The sequence below is a fragment of the Triticum aestivum genome, chromosome 3B (assembly GCF_018294505.1).
Source record: "Triticum aestivum cultivar Chinese Spring chromosome 3B, IWGSC CS RefSeq v2.1, whole genome shotgun sequence".
NCBI classification, from domain to species: domain Eukaryota; kingdom Viridiplantae; phylum Streptophyta; class Magnoliopsida; order Poales; family Poaceae; genus Triticum; species Triticum aestivum.
In genome coordinates, this window is record NC_057801.1 from 15671334 (window position 1) to 15686107 (window position 14774).

Sequence of the window (14774 nt, forward strand, 5' to 3'; positions counted from 1 at the left end):
TAGAATCAGAAATAAACATTGGAAAGGTGTGGAGGATAAAATTGAAAAAAGATGTGGATGATGGCAAGGTGAATTACTGGGTTCTATTGCTAGCAGTATCACTCTAGTTCAGACTTGTCTTACCAACATGCCTTTATTCATGATGTCCTTATACCCTATCCCAATTGGATTTATGAAAAAAACTGGGAGATGAGGATAAGAAAAAGTATCACTTACTTAATTGGAAGACCTGTTGTAAGCCAAGATAACAAGGAGGCCTCGCGATCCTTTATCTGAAGCTTATGAACAAAGTCTTGTTGGCAAAATAGTTTTGGGGGTTAAACACTGAGTCTAGCCTTTGACACTATGTTCTTTTAATCCATGATGGGTGCCTGTCTAGGGCTAAAGTGAAGGTGGGAGATTCTCGGTTTTGGACTAACGTTTTGAAAGTTAAGGATATTTTTTATTAATTCTACAAAAAAAGCCACTCAAACAGGCATACCCAGACTGTATTTGCTAAGTTATGATCATAATATAATTGTTGCTGATGCCACTAAAAATGTTGGAGTTGATTCAAATTTAGAAGGACCTTATATGGGGAATTTCTGGAATTATGGGAGAACATAAAATAGAGATGTGAAGAAGTTAAAATGAACACAGGAAAATACCAGATCAAATGGATATTGACTGTTGATAAACAGTTCACTATTAATTCTTTTTACTGTAAACTTTCCAAATCTGAAAGTAACTTTCCTCATAAATTCATGTGGAATGTTAAGGTACCTGCCAAAATCAAAGTGTTATTATGGCTTATGGTAAGAAAAATATTTTCACTAAAGACAATCTTCCTCGGAGAGGGTGGATAGGAACAAAAATGTGTGTTTTGTTTGGAAAAGATGAAAACATTGATCACTTGTTTTTTCAATGCTCTGCAGCTGGTTTGGTTGGTTTAGAGCTTAATAAAATGTGCTTTTTAGTTTAAATTCTACGCCCACCACCCGAAATGAATGTTTTGGGAATTGGATTAAAAGTTCCTGGAAATGAAAAGAAATTGGAGTTGGTGTGGGTCTCTGTTGTCTTCTGGTCCATCTGGAGATGTAGAAAAGATGTTGTATTTGGGGGAAAATCATTAATGATCCTTTTGTTCTGATCAAACTGGTTTGCTACAGGATTCCTGGCAAGTCCATTTTACTGATAAAGGAGGAAAATCAAAGGGTGCTGATGCTGGAGGCAAGACTTCTTGAGCAGGTAGCAAGTAAAGTATACCATTCGTCACAAGGATGGAGGCATGGGTTTCTGAGAATTGGTGACTAGGATGTTCAACTTGTTTGCTGCTGCTAATGGAAGGACCTTTGAAGCTTTGGCGCCAGCTTTCATCCCCTTTGAGTTTTTTTCTTCTTTGTTCTTAGATATCATGTTGTTGATACTCCCCTGTTATGTCTTCGTGTTTAGTGGCTTTATCTTGCCTGGTGTCTGAAGAAAAAAAAATGATGTTTTAGCTTTGGGTGCGCTTGGCTATGCACGTTCCATGCTGATGTTGGTTCCTTTTGGTAGGTGTTGCTTGCTTTTTCTCAGAGAATTTGATCCCTTGTAGATGTATGTTATGCTTGTAGTTTGTATTAGGGCTCGGTTCATATGGTTCCTTAGTACAAATCGGAGGGGGTGGCCCCTTCTTCATCCAAAAAAAAAACACCTGCGGGTCTTCTTTACGGATTGTGATGGGAGTTTAAGATGAAAAGTTGAAAACTATATGTATATATAATATATTTGTCTCCAAAGTTTGCATATAATTTCCTTTTCTTTTTTCTACAAATATTAAGATAAAAATCAGTTGTAAAAGTTACATCTTGAAGGCCAAACGTTGCTTATTTAGCTATTTGTGATATGGAGAGAGTATTTATCATACAATTGGGTTTAGGGTAGATGCAGGAAATCTATGTACGTGGTATATGCACATCCGGCGCCTGTCCACTAGTCAGGAAACCATGCATATGCATGCATGCATGTATCTATATGTATGATCAGACATCTATCTCGGCTGGAACTCCGATAAAGACGTCTCGTTGACGGACGGCGCAGTTGCTGATGCTTGGGCGCCCGGCTCTGACCCGGACGCGCTGTCATCGGTCTCGCCGCCGCGTGCGAAAGTGAACGCCGGCTTGGACGGCGCCGGGAAGTCCGACGCGTGGCCGTGCAGCATCACGAGGACGTCCAGCATGGCCGGGCGGTCCGCCGGGTTCTCCTGCACGCAGAGGAGCCCCAGGTGAATGCACTTGATCACCTCGCCCTCCTCCCCCGCGACCATCTTGCAGTCCAGCGACGGGTCCGTCGTCTCCAGCGGCGTTCCCTTCAGCCACTGGCCCCATACCTGCAGGATATATTCATGAAAACATCATACATGACATATGATCACAAGTACTCGTATGTAGTGCGCCCATGCCAAGCATGCATGCGTGATCTCATATAGCTTGTGCTCACATAGCTGAGCATGGTGCCGGAGTCTTCCAAGGATGATTCTTCAAGCAAGTCGGTGTTTTTCCTTCCCGTAACGATCTCCAGCACCAGAACGCCGAAGCTATACACGTCTATCTTGACCGACAGGCGACCTCGAACTGCGTACTCCGGCGCCATATATCCACTGCGACACACCAGAAATTAATATATACTCTGGCTTCATATATAATCGAGAAATTCACCATAGAGATAGATATATAGATACTCGATCGGCTTGTCGCCGTCGAGCGAACGTACAGTGTTCCGACAACTTGGCTGGTGACGGTACTCGGCCTGTCGCCGTCGAAGAGCCTGGCCAGGCCGAAATCCGAGATCTTGGGGTTCATATCGGTGTCGAGCAGGATGTTACTGGCCTTGAGATCGCGGTGTAAGATCGTTACCTGCGAGTCCTCGTGGAGGTACAGGAGGCCTCGTGTCGTCCCGTAGATTATACGGTACCTTGTCTCCCAGTTCAATAATTGGCGCTTCTCAATTTCAGGCGCTGCAGATCATATTAATTCGTTATTACGACACGGTTAATGTGTTTGTCGTCTGCATGCATGCAGATGCAGCATGCCTATGTAGTAGCATCTGGATCGATCGTCCGTACCGAAAAGAAAGATGTCGAGGCTTCGGTTGGGCAGGTACTCGTACACCACCAACTTCTCCTTCCCCTTCAAGCACACGCCGAGAAGCTTTGTCAGATTGTTGTGCCGGAGCTTGGCTACCAGCAGTAGCTCATTCCTCAGTTCCTTCACACCTTGCCCTGAAGCTTTGTCCAGTCTCTTCACAGCTATTTGCCGCCCATTAGGCAAAAACCCCTGAAAAATACAATTCAGATGGTTTCCACATAAACCAAATCAATCTCTGTAAATAAACAAATTATCTTCTTTTTGTGTGTGTGTGGTTTAGATGGCAAACCACGCTTGTCTGCGCGCTATATTTTCTATATTTATGTGAAGTGCGGGAACACATTATCTGATCAAGAGCTTCGTAATAGATCAGGTAAGTTGAACATATCTACATTTATATCTATACCTAATTGTTGAGTATATTGATTATTAAAAAAGAGGAGATAGAGTAGGATTTGTTTCTGCCTTGTCTTGTATTTCAAATTAGTCATTGTACTCTTATATATATGCCCATGAGGCTTAAGCAATATAACGAACTATTCCATCAATCTCTCTCTCCCTTCTAACATGGTATCATCCTAACCGATTCAAACCCTAGCCTCCGCCTGACGCATCCGCCCGCGCGCCGCCCCGAGGCGGTCGGCCTCCATGACCGCCGCCGGGGGCCGCGCCGCCCGTATCTAGGATTCGTCCGCCAGTCATGTTGACCGGATGCCCTAGAGAACCTTTTTCCCGATCCTTTGATTCGGGTTTTCTCTCTCTCGCCGCTCGCTTTGATCGACGTTTTCCTTTTTGGTCTTCCGATCTATGCTTGATCGGTTTGCGTCGCCCACCGTCGCCGTCGACCCCCGTGCGCCTCTACTCTGACACCAGCGTGCTCGACAGGCTTCATCACCGACGCAGCGGCCTCGCGCGACATGCTGCCCCTCAAGGCCGTCGTCTGCGCCCCGGCCCGCTCGTCGATCTACGCCGGTCGTCACCGCCATCTCCGATCAGGACACCTGCATCGCCCCGACCCGGTGGCCTCACGTCATGCGGTGGCCCATCATAGTCACCGTACGCGCACCGGCCCGCCCATCGATCCACGCCACCCGCCTCTCCGCCGCGTCTGCACGGCGGCCCTGCGGTCTACCTAGCCGGCCTCGTCCCCGATGGCGCCAGGCTCATAGACAGTCTCAGCTCGGGCGCCACTGCTACATTGGTCGCTTGGGCCTTGCTGCCCGGGCGCAGGCGCTGCCTTGCAGCCCGGGTGCCGGTTGCACGACGTCCCATGCCGTCCGTCATCGACGGCTTCATCTCGGACTCCGTCGCCACCCCACCTCCATAGAGTGGCGTGCCCGACCTCGTGCACGATCGGCTTGATCACCTGCTCGCTGCCTCATCTACGCCCCGCGACCGATCTGGCCCGTTAGTTGCTCGCGCCTCCGCAGGTCCGTGAAGATCGTCCCCGAGTTCAGCGCGCCCCTCCACCGATCGAGCAACAGGCTGCCGTTGCGTCGCCCCGTCGGGCCGCAAAGCCGCCACCCGTGGTTCTCCTCACGGCTACATCGAATCGCGCGTCACCGCTGCGTCGCCCCTTTGGGCCATAGTTCCGCGATACGCGGTCTTCGCTGCCGCCCCGAGGACGTCCCCGCGGTTGCACCGCCCTGCATGTCGCTGCTCCCCTTCGGGTCATAGTGCCGCGATATGCGGTCCCTCCGCCGCCCTGAGGTCTTCCCATCGTCGTCCCGACCTGCCCGTGCCGCTGCGTCGCCCAATCGAGTCGTAGCTCCGCGACCCGCGGTCCACCGCCGTCCCTGCGCGTCGACTTCCCATGGTACGCGCCGCGCCGACTCCCTTGGCGCGGGAACGCCACTGTCCGCGCCGGTCTTTGTCACGTTGTCGGATTCCTTGCCTACTTCGAGCATCCCCGTCGCGCTCCTGACCTAGCCGATGCCGCCGCTACCCTCATAGCTGTCGATGCCGCCCGTCCACCCCTCCTTCGTCTTCTTCAAGCACCAGCCCGTCGCCAGCATCGCCGTCATCTACCCCGACCACTTCGTCTACTCCGACCACCATTGGTGACATCGGCCCCGCGTCGATGGACGCCACAATCGTCATTGAGTTCTTCTCTATTGGCCCCTCTGACTTCTCCGACATGGCGTACAGCTCGTGCAGGTCCCTCGTCTATGTATGCCCGGTGCTGGCAACACCGATGTGTGCCTTCATCCATGACGTGTCCTCGGGTCTGACAAGCCTGGTGCGGCGCTTCGTCAACTTCATCTTTGTCCGTCTACTCATGCTCGGTGCTGGCAACAACGACACGTGCCTTCGTCTATGACGTGTCCCCGGGTTTGGCACACCCGACACGACGCTTCGTCAACACCGTCTTCTTCCCGGCGCACCACTACTTCAACACCACTGCGCCCATGACTAACTCGGCGCCTCCTTGTGCCTGCAGCTCCACGACGACTTCCTCGACACTGGCTACCCCAACTCGACATCGACCATGGCATTCTTCGCACGGCTACCTCGACCACAGTTACACCACCTCTGCTATCGGCTACTTCGACAAACGGCACAAAGGGCTACTGCCTTGCTTGAGCAACCTCGTTGGTTTCCACTCCAGCCATGACTTGTGCGATGCATCGACCGTTACGCTGGGGGGAGGGGTCCGTCGGCTTACCTTCGGGTTTTTTTCCAGTCTCACCGTCAGCGTCGCTACCGTTGTGACTGCGGGGGGATGTTGGGTATATTGATTATTAGGAAAGGCAAGATAAACTAGGATTTATTCATGCCTTTTGTTGTACTTCAAGTTGGTAATTGTACTCCTATATATATGCCCATGAGGCTCAAGCAATATAACCAACTATTCCACCGATCTCTCTCCCTTCTAACACTAACACTAATAATAATAATAATAATAATAGTAATAATAATAATAATAATAATAATAATAATAATAATAATAATAATAATAATAATAATAATAATAATAATAATAATAACAACAACAACAACAGCAATAATAATAAAGGAAAAAAGTTTGGGCCCGTATGTCATGCCTTTTGCAGAAAACCCTATGCTGTTTCTTTATATCAATCTGCGGTTCAGGTTTAAGTGAGTCGTTTTCTTGCAGAAACCCCCTGCTGTCCACTCGCCCAAACTAAAAATTAAAAACTAAAGTCGTGATTTGAGCACAGGACTATATCACTCCCGTTGCTGATGAGGTGACTAGGGTGATTAGTAGGAAACAGAGGATACCAGGATACCGTACGATTTATTCTATCGCCTTGTACTTCAAATGATCATATGTCCCTATACATACATACATACATATAGGGAAAATCTATCCTACCACCCGGTGGTAGTTACCCCACATGTCTCATATACTACCATATGGTACTATATATATTATTTTATTATTTTAAATATGTTCATATACTATATCTAAGCTATTTCAAAGCAAGTTACATGAAAAAATTGCATATGAGCCCATAGTTTTTGTTATATTTGTGAAATACATACATATTTGTATGTAAAAAAGAACATACTCAAAAAATAGTACATACTACCTAAAAAATAATATATATACTACCTAATCATTGTTATATACTACATACTACACATATATACTCTCGGTTTCGATAGATACTACATACAACATACAAAACGCAAGTGATGTTAACTACCACTGCTTGTAGGAAACATTACGCGGGCGCTAAACTACGGTAGCGCTAAACTACGGGAGCGCGCAGAATTCCTTATTGTGCGTCGCTCCAACCTCCTCGGTCGCTAATTACTGAAGGTAAAACCTTATGGAAAAAATAGTAATGCCTCTTCTTTTTGTTATGATCCGTGGTGGTTCACCTACGTTCTGCAACTACATGGCTAATTATTGGCAATAAAAGGGGCCGAGAAAATGGTAACACCACTAGAAGCTTTACTAATGGTAACACCACTAGAAGCTTTACTGGGTCTACGCAGGTATTATAACTAAGTATGGTAATAGTTTAGGAAACATATAGTAACCATTACTCTCTGCCACACACTAGTACTCCATGCTCCAATGTAAAATAATTTGGGCACATGGTAATGCTACAATTAAAATGATGCCAGTTCTAGTAATTGCTTGAGAATAGTACCTATAGGGTTTTCTTTGGTAAATTCAATAGTAAAATCATTTGATCAATAGTAATGCAGATAATATATACATCAAATCCAAATTTTATCAAGACTGTACAATATAGTAATTGTTAATCTAGTAAGACACTGGGACTTATGGCTACATGCATCGATTGATGCAGAGGCAGGGGTATCCTCCTTTTCAAAAAAAAGAAAAGAAACTGAGACTTGGATTAAAATGAGTTAGTTCTAGAAATTTTACCCCCTGCCAATTGCTACTGGCTGCCGGATAGGTAGTAATCACATTACCATTTGCACATTACTAATTACTAGATATCCTTTCTTTCTTTTTTTTTGAGACGATACTAGATATCCTTTCATTACTAGGGTGCTACGCTAGTGATGCTCCACAGCGAAGGCCAAATCTACATTCTGCCCACACATTACGATGGATTTAGGGGGTGTTTGGTTCAGAAGTTGTAGGACTTTTTCTAGTTCCAGGGATTAATCAAAGAAGACTCTTTAGTGGAGTCTTTTTCTAGTCCCTGTAAAAAAAGTCCCTCCCGTTTGTTTCCTAGGGACTTTTTAGGGATTTTTTCTAGTCTCTGAAACTAAAAAGTCCCTAAACCAAACACCACCTTATCACCCGCGTTTGGAGGCACATGGACCCGAAAAATAATTAGCGCGTGGGGTGGGGTGTGTGTGGCTGGTTCGGTCGGGCGCTGGGCGGAGCGTACAATTAGTTATAGTACGCTCAGGCTCAGTTTGTGTGTGTTCACGAAGCTCAAGTAATAAATCAAACAATTTCACCAATCCCTCACTATTTCCTCTAACATGGTATCAGTCTAACCCTGATCCACAACCCTAGCCGCCGCCGCTGCTTCTGCACCGCGCCGCCCCCGGGACGGTTGATCTATATGACTGCCACCGGCGGCCATGTCGCCCGTACCTAGTGCTCGTCCGCGGGTTGTGTTGACCGGTTGCCCTAAAGAGTCTTTTTTCCTGATCCTTTGATTCGGTTTTTTCTCGGTCTCGCTGGTCGCATTGATCGATGTTTCTTTTTGGTTTTTCGATCTAAGATCGGTTTGCGTCGCCCACTACCGTTGTCGACCCCGCACGCCTCTACTCGGACACCGGCGCGACCACCAGGGCTCTTCACCGACCCGGCGGCCTCGCGCGCGACACATTGGCCCGTCACAGCTGTCATCCGGGTGTCTGCCTTCTCGTCGCTCTACCGGCCGTCGCTGCGCTGTACCCGAGTATAGCGCACCCTCCACCGATCAAGCTACCGGCTGCCGTTGCGTCTCCCCGTCGGGCCGCAGTGCCGCCGCCCGGTGATTATCCCAGCGGCGGCCCCGACCCGCTCTGTTGTTGTGTAGCCCTTTCAGGTCATAGCGTTGCGGCACGCGGTCCACGCCGCCGTCCTAAGGCCGGTCCCGCAGTTGCACCAACCAATGCATTGCCGATGCGTCGCCCCTTCGGGTCATAGCGAGCATGGCACGCGGTCCCTGCCGTCGCTGGCCCCGACACACGCTTTGTCGCTGCGTGGTCCCTTCGGGCTGTAGCGCCATGGCAGGCGGTCCACTTCGTCGTCCATGCGCATCGAGTTCTATGTGCTATGCGCCACACGGCTTTTCTAGGCGCAGGAATGCCACCGTCTGTGTCGGTCTTCATCACGATGTCGGGTTCTTCCTTGCCTACTTCGAGCACCGTCGCCGCGCTCTTGACTAAGCCGCCGCCGCCGCTCTTCTTCCCGGTCCATGGTGACTACCTCGACACCGGCCACCCCGACTCGACATTGACCACGACGTCTCTCGCACGACTACCTCGATCACGGCTACACCATCCTACACTCTCAGCTACCTCAACATCTGTACAAGGTGCTCCTGCCTTGCTTGAGCAACTTCGTCGGTTTCCACTCCAGCGACGACTTTCGCGATGCATCGACCATTGCGGCTGTGAGAGGATGTCTGTCGGCTTACCTTCGGATTCTTCTTCAGTCTCACCATCGGCATCGCTACTGTTATGATTGCGGGGATGTTGAGTATCATGAATAGTTAGAAAAGATAAGATATTGTGGGATTTAAACTGCAAGTTAATCATGTATACCTATATATATGCCCTCGAGGCTCAAGCAATAAATCAAATAATTCCACCAATCCTCTCTATTCCCTCTATCAGTTACAATGTATACGCTAGGCACCATACCCAATCAGTTGTTCCATAAAACAAGTAGAGCTTTATTATATAGATATAACAAATAAATATCGTGGTTGATTTTCCCAATTCAACTTAGGCGAGTCCGTTATTAATGCTTCATTGGATGATTCCATGCAAAGCATTAATCACGTATATTAATTCCTGATTATAGCGGAAGCAGTTTTCTCCTTCCTTTCCTTCGTTGCCTGATTCCATCAATTAATGCCTAGCTAGCAAAAAACCAGGAATATCTTGTGATGACTACCGGACTAATACACCCACCTGAAGGAAGTGCTAGAAAAGATATAGAACGCACGACGACATGTACAATGATTGATAAGACAATCTTATTTTAAGTCTTGCATGTAATTTAAATATGAAAAAAAATATGTCTAATAGTGGGTTATATCTTAGCTTTATCTTCGATAACTAGTTATTCCTAAAAACATGGTAAGACATATTGTGCTAAAAGATTATCTCTTAAATAAGAGAAAACAAGACTCTTATGATTTTTTTCTCCTCCACGTCAGCATTTGTCCTATGTGACACTCCTAAGATATCACCATTGCACATGCCCTAAATAGTCTCCCCTCGGTCGAAAGTCCAACTTGGTTCCCGGGCTCATCTGCTCCTGAGCTATAGTAAATTCAGAACAAAAATACTAGAAAAGACCAAAAAAATTGGAATTTTTTGTATGGAAGATGTTCGCGTGCATGATGTTCGTGCAAAATTTCATCGCGTTTGGACATCTGAGGAGCTCATGGAAAAAAAAAAGAGAAAATCGGTCCAAACAGTGCGTGAGCAGTAACCTTATTCACAGAGCCAAATTTTAACTTTTTTGTCACGCGCTCCTCGGATGTTCAAACTCCACCAATTTTTGCACGAACATCACACACATAAGCACCTTGCTTGCAAAAAAAGGGGATTTTATGAAAAAATCTATTTTTAATTTTTCTTTTATATTGCCCGGGCCCGGGAGCAGAAACGCCGCTCTGCACCTCGGTTCCTTACACTAAATTTCATCAATTTATATACGTTCACAAATTGTTTGAAATGTCAGCAAGCCGCCTCAGAAATAACAAACAGGGAATGAGAACAGAGGAGGTGCATAATCCCATGATTGGGCGTTAATCACATAATCTGCAAAATTAAAAGAGGACGTGCTCCTGCAGCCTTGCACCATCGATTTTAAAATGGGAATTATGAGCTGCCAAGCGGGATCGTAAACTTGAATCATTGGTGAGTGTGTAGTGTACTCATATAATCTCTTATGTAAACATCGGATGTCGTTGTCCGTAGCCATATGAAATTTGCACCAATTATATATCTCACTGTAACACAATCAACGCAATGTTCGCACATACGGGAACTATGGGCTGCCAGTCGTAAACTTGAATCAGTGGTGAGCGTGTAGTGGACTCGATCATGTAATCTCTTCTGTAAAATTCTGATGTCGTTGTCCGTAGCCATATGAAATTTGCACCGATTTTCTCTCTCATTGTAACACAATCAACGTTATGGTCAGACATACAATCCTCACTACATTCACGACAATTTTTTCTTTCTTTGCAATGCACGGGCATAGTCCTATAGTTATTTTGGTAGTAGTTTGTAGTTGTAACCCTTTTTAGACTTCAAATAATTTTGATTTTTTTCACATGCACACATATATGCTCACTATATATGTACCTGTTAAATCTCACGAAGATATATGTTTATTTTTGGGCTACACAAAAAGAAAAATATGAGATTCTATATTGGATGGACTATTTGCTACTCCATCCTTTGCAAAAATATAAGTCGTATATATTTTGACTTAATTAAGTCGAACTACTGATATTGATTTCATGTAGATGTTGATTTTTTTTATAAATAAACTTTGTCAAACTTTATTATTTTTTTACTTAGGACCATGGTTTTGGGACTCGTTCTGAATCTAAGTTTCTGTGAAATTCAGTTATCTAGAAACACTAGCAATCATGCCATACTAAATGCAATATGTCTAAATAAAAACCATGTTGTAATTAACTAGATTTAGAATTTGAAAATTTCAGTTATCTATTTGGGATTCTTACTGATACTTCTCCCCGATTCCATTGTGGTCTGATTTTTTTAATTCGGAAATACAAAACCTTGATTAGGACAAAACTTATATGCCTTATATTTTAGAAAGAATGGGTATTACAGATCCAAATACAAATTTACCATTTTTATAGCACACAGATAAAGATATTAATTCAAATTTCCAAATATGTAGGGAACATATACGTCTACATGTGGGATTTGTTTTGTCAATTTTTTCTGAAACTTGCTTGAAAAATCCACGCTCCATGCCAAAAGACCACAATTATAGAGACGTGTCCCTCTCTTTTTTAAGAATGGCAGGTTAGGTGTCTGTTCTGCATGTACCAATCGTACATACCTTGTATACTGCCCCAAAGCCTCCATGCCCAAGCTTATTCTCTTCGGCGAAATTGTCCGTTGCTTGCCTCAACGTTGGCAGGTCAAACAGAAGTGATTCAGGGTCTTCATCATCTTCTTGGTAAGCTGAATACAAATTAAAGAGAGGGAAAATTTCTTACTGAACTGGACCATCTCCTTGATAACACCAGTTATGGATGCAATTTCAAAACAAAAACAAAAACTTCTTACAGAGTTGTGTCGTGGCCTTATTTCTCCATAGGAAGATCATAGATAGGGACATGAGGATAACCGCGACGCCGAGAACAACGGCTGATACTGTCGCCGCATGTTGTCGCCACCTTATCCCGTCTCTAGTAGAAGACGGGAGGGCAGAAGGTGGCGGCGGCGTGGGCCGCGGGGCGGCGAGCTTCACCGCGGGGCTGCCGTCGTAGAACTCGTGCGTCTCGAACCTGAGGCTGCACCATATGGCGAGGATCCTCCCTCCGACGTTGCCGTTGAAGAACAACGCCGGCATCTCGTCGATGAGCCCCTGGAGGCACGCGCGGCACGGGCCCGGCGCCTGGTCCGGTGTGCACTGCACCATCCCGTTGATGTTGTGCACCACCTCCTTGCTGGTGGTGACCGGGAATCCCTGGTCTGAGACCATGACCCCGGCGGCGTACCTGGACGTGGTGTTGAACGCGGCCCAGTCGGCGAGCGCGGCCACGAGGTTCACCATGATTGCGACGAACCGGCCGGCGTCGCTGGGGGGCACGGAATCGTCGCTGGCTCCCTTGGCTTGCACCTGCCCGTTGTCCGGGTTGGTGAGGAAGTCCCGGAAGGAGTAGCGGACGGTGCAGCGGTCGTAGAAGATGGACACGTCCATGACGCCCATGCACCTGCCGAATGCGACCTCCGGCGCGAGGGCGAGGCAGGAGGACGCACACTCTGTGCCGTTGGTGGCGTCGCCGCGGCAGAGCCCAAGGCCCCACACCGTGTCGGGGCCGGCGCCGACGACGGCCGTTGCGAACAGCGAGCGGGAGGCGTTGGCGGCGAGGGACGCCAGGAGGGTGCGGACGTTGGACTGGTAGGTGCTGTTCTCAGAGTAGTACGTGCCGTTGTTGCACTCCCACGTCACGAGCTCCGCCCTGGCGCCGGCGGACGGCGTTACCAAGCTGCAAAGTGATGATAACAGTAGCAGCACGACGGAGGCAGTGCTCGCTGAGAGTATGTCCATCTTGTGCGGCGGCGCAGTTCCGAGGTGCACGTACGCGTCCCGGTGCCGGCATATGTATCACTCGAGGCGTCGAGGCGTAATGGTTTAGGACGATGTCTATCTCTATCTATATATGCGGTATAATTTTGGGTCAGTTAGGGCCTAGTTATTGCACATCTAAATCTAAATGCAATTAAAATAGAAAAAAAAAGACAAAAGAAAATACGTGTATATATCTTAGTGTAAAATCAATAACATAGGATTTAGATGTGTAATACTTAGAGCACATCTAGATGTGCTTTAGCAAAACTGTATAATTTTCACCTCGCAAAAAGAAAATTGTATATTTTTTTATGAAAACAACTTCTTCTTCTTTTTTTCTTGACAAAGACATGGCAATCGGACACATACAAAAATACATAGGCTTGCAAAGCCTTATCTCAACCAATTGCCTTACCGTATTACTCACATACGGCACTCACACTTCATAAAATATATTTTTATCATGTATTAACTCGAGGACGAGCAGTAATTAAGCTTGGGGATGATGATACGTCTCCAACGTATCTACAATTTATGAAGTATACTAATACTATATTTACATGAGTTTTATATGGTTTTGACTTTTGATTCACCTTTATATGATTTTTATGGACTAACTTATTGTTCGGGTACCCGGTGTCAGATCTTTGTTTCTTTTGCATGATTTTTGTTTCGCAGAAAATCTATAGTAAACAAGTCCAAACGTGATAAAATTTGACGGAGAATTTTTTTTGGAATATATGTGATTTTCGGGAGGAAGAATCAATGCAAACGGGGTCCCACAGCCTCCACAAGGAAACAGAGAGCCCCCCCCCCTCCTCCCCAGGGCGTGTGGTGTCGCCTTGTGGTCACCTCATAAGTTAGTTGGAGCTCTTCTTTAGCCGCAAGGAATCTTATATCACTAGTAGAAAACAGGGCTTACGTTCGGGCCAGATAAGCCCATTAGTCCCGGTTCGTGAGGCCAGGGGGCCTGCCGGGCCTCGTGGGGGCATTGGTCCCGGTTCGTCTGGCCCCTGTGGTCCCGGTTGGTGGGATGAACCGGGACCAATGGGCCTCGCTCCTGGCCCATCACCATTGGTCCCGGTTGGTGGCTTGAACCGGGACCAAAGGCTTCCCTTTAGTCTCGGTTCATGCCATGAACCGGGACCAATGACATGCCTATATGTACCCCTCGCCCCCGAGCAGAGCAGTGGAGGGTTTTGTGGTGCTCTAGCTCACCTCCTATGCACATGAGGTGTTCGATGGAATGCCCGAGCCACACTACTTAAGCTTTCTCCTCTCCAAGCTCGACCTCTAAGCTCCATTTTCCTCAATATTTGTCTAGGTTTAGCGGTCCGTCACGTCCCGTCCCCGTCTTCACCGTCGTCGATCGTCCGTGCCGATCTCGTCACCGACACCATCGTGGTGAGCCTCTTGTTCTTATCTTCTTTCTGAAAGGAAACAATTCTTACTTGTATGTTTATATAGATACTTGTATAAGTTTCTTACTTTTATTATTGCTTCTTATTATTTAGTGCGATGGTTTTGGTATCCACCCCCATCGGCCCTCGTCCTGTCTATGATTCGGATGTGGTATATATTATCTTTATAACTATTTGGTTCATTTATTGTTTATGACAATTATGCCGACCAACGTGACATAGATTTTATTTATCTAGGAGGTATGTGAACCGGAAATTCCAACCGACCCTATTGTCGAGAGGTTA

The 14774-nt window shown here is 46.6% G+C and overlaps 1 protein-coding gene across 1 annotated transcript; it reads right to left on the reverse strand.

The window, feature by feature from the left end:
- Positions 1–1756: 1756 nt before the first annotated feature.
- LOC123068289 (putative receptor-like protein kinase At4g00960) lies at positions 1757–13138 on the reverse strand. The gene is made up of 6 exons (XM_044490822.1): positions 12060–13138; positions 11830–11954; positions 3083–3293; positions 2731–2974; positions 2458–2617; positions 1757–2347 (listed from the first exon to the last, which is right to left on the reverse strand). Exons 1-6 carry the CDS (start codon positions 13045–13047, stop codon positions 2009–2011), a joined length of 2067 nt encoding a protein of 688 aa, XP_044346757.1. The 5' UTR covers positions 13048–13138; the 3' UTR covers positions 1757–2008.
- Between the last annotated feature and the right edge of the window lie 1636 nt (positions 13139–14774).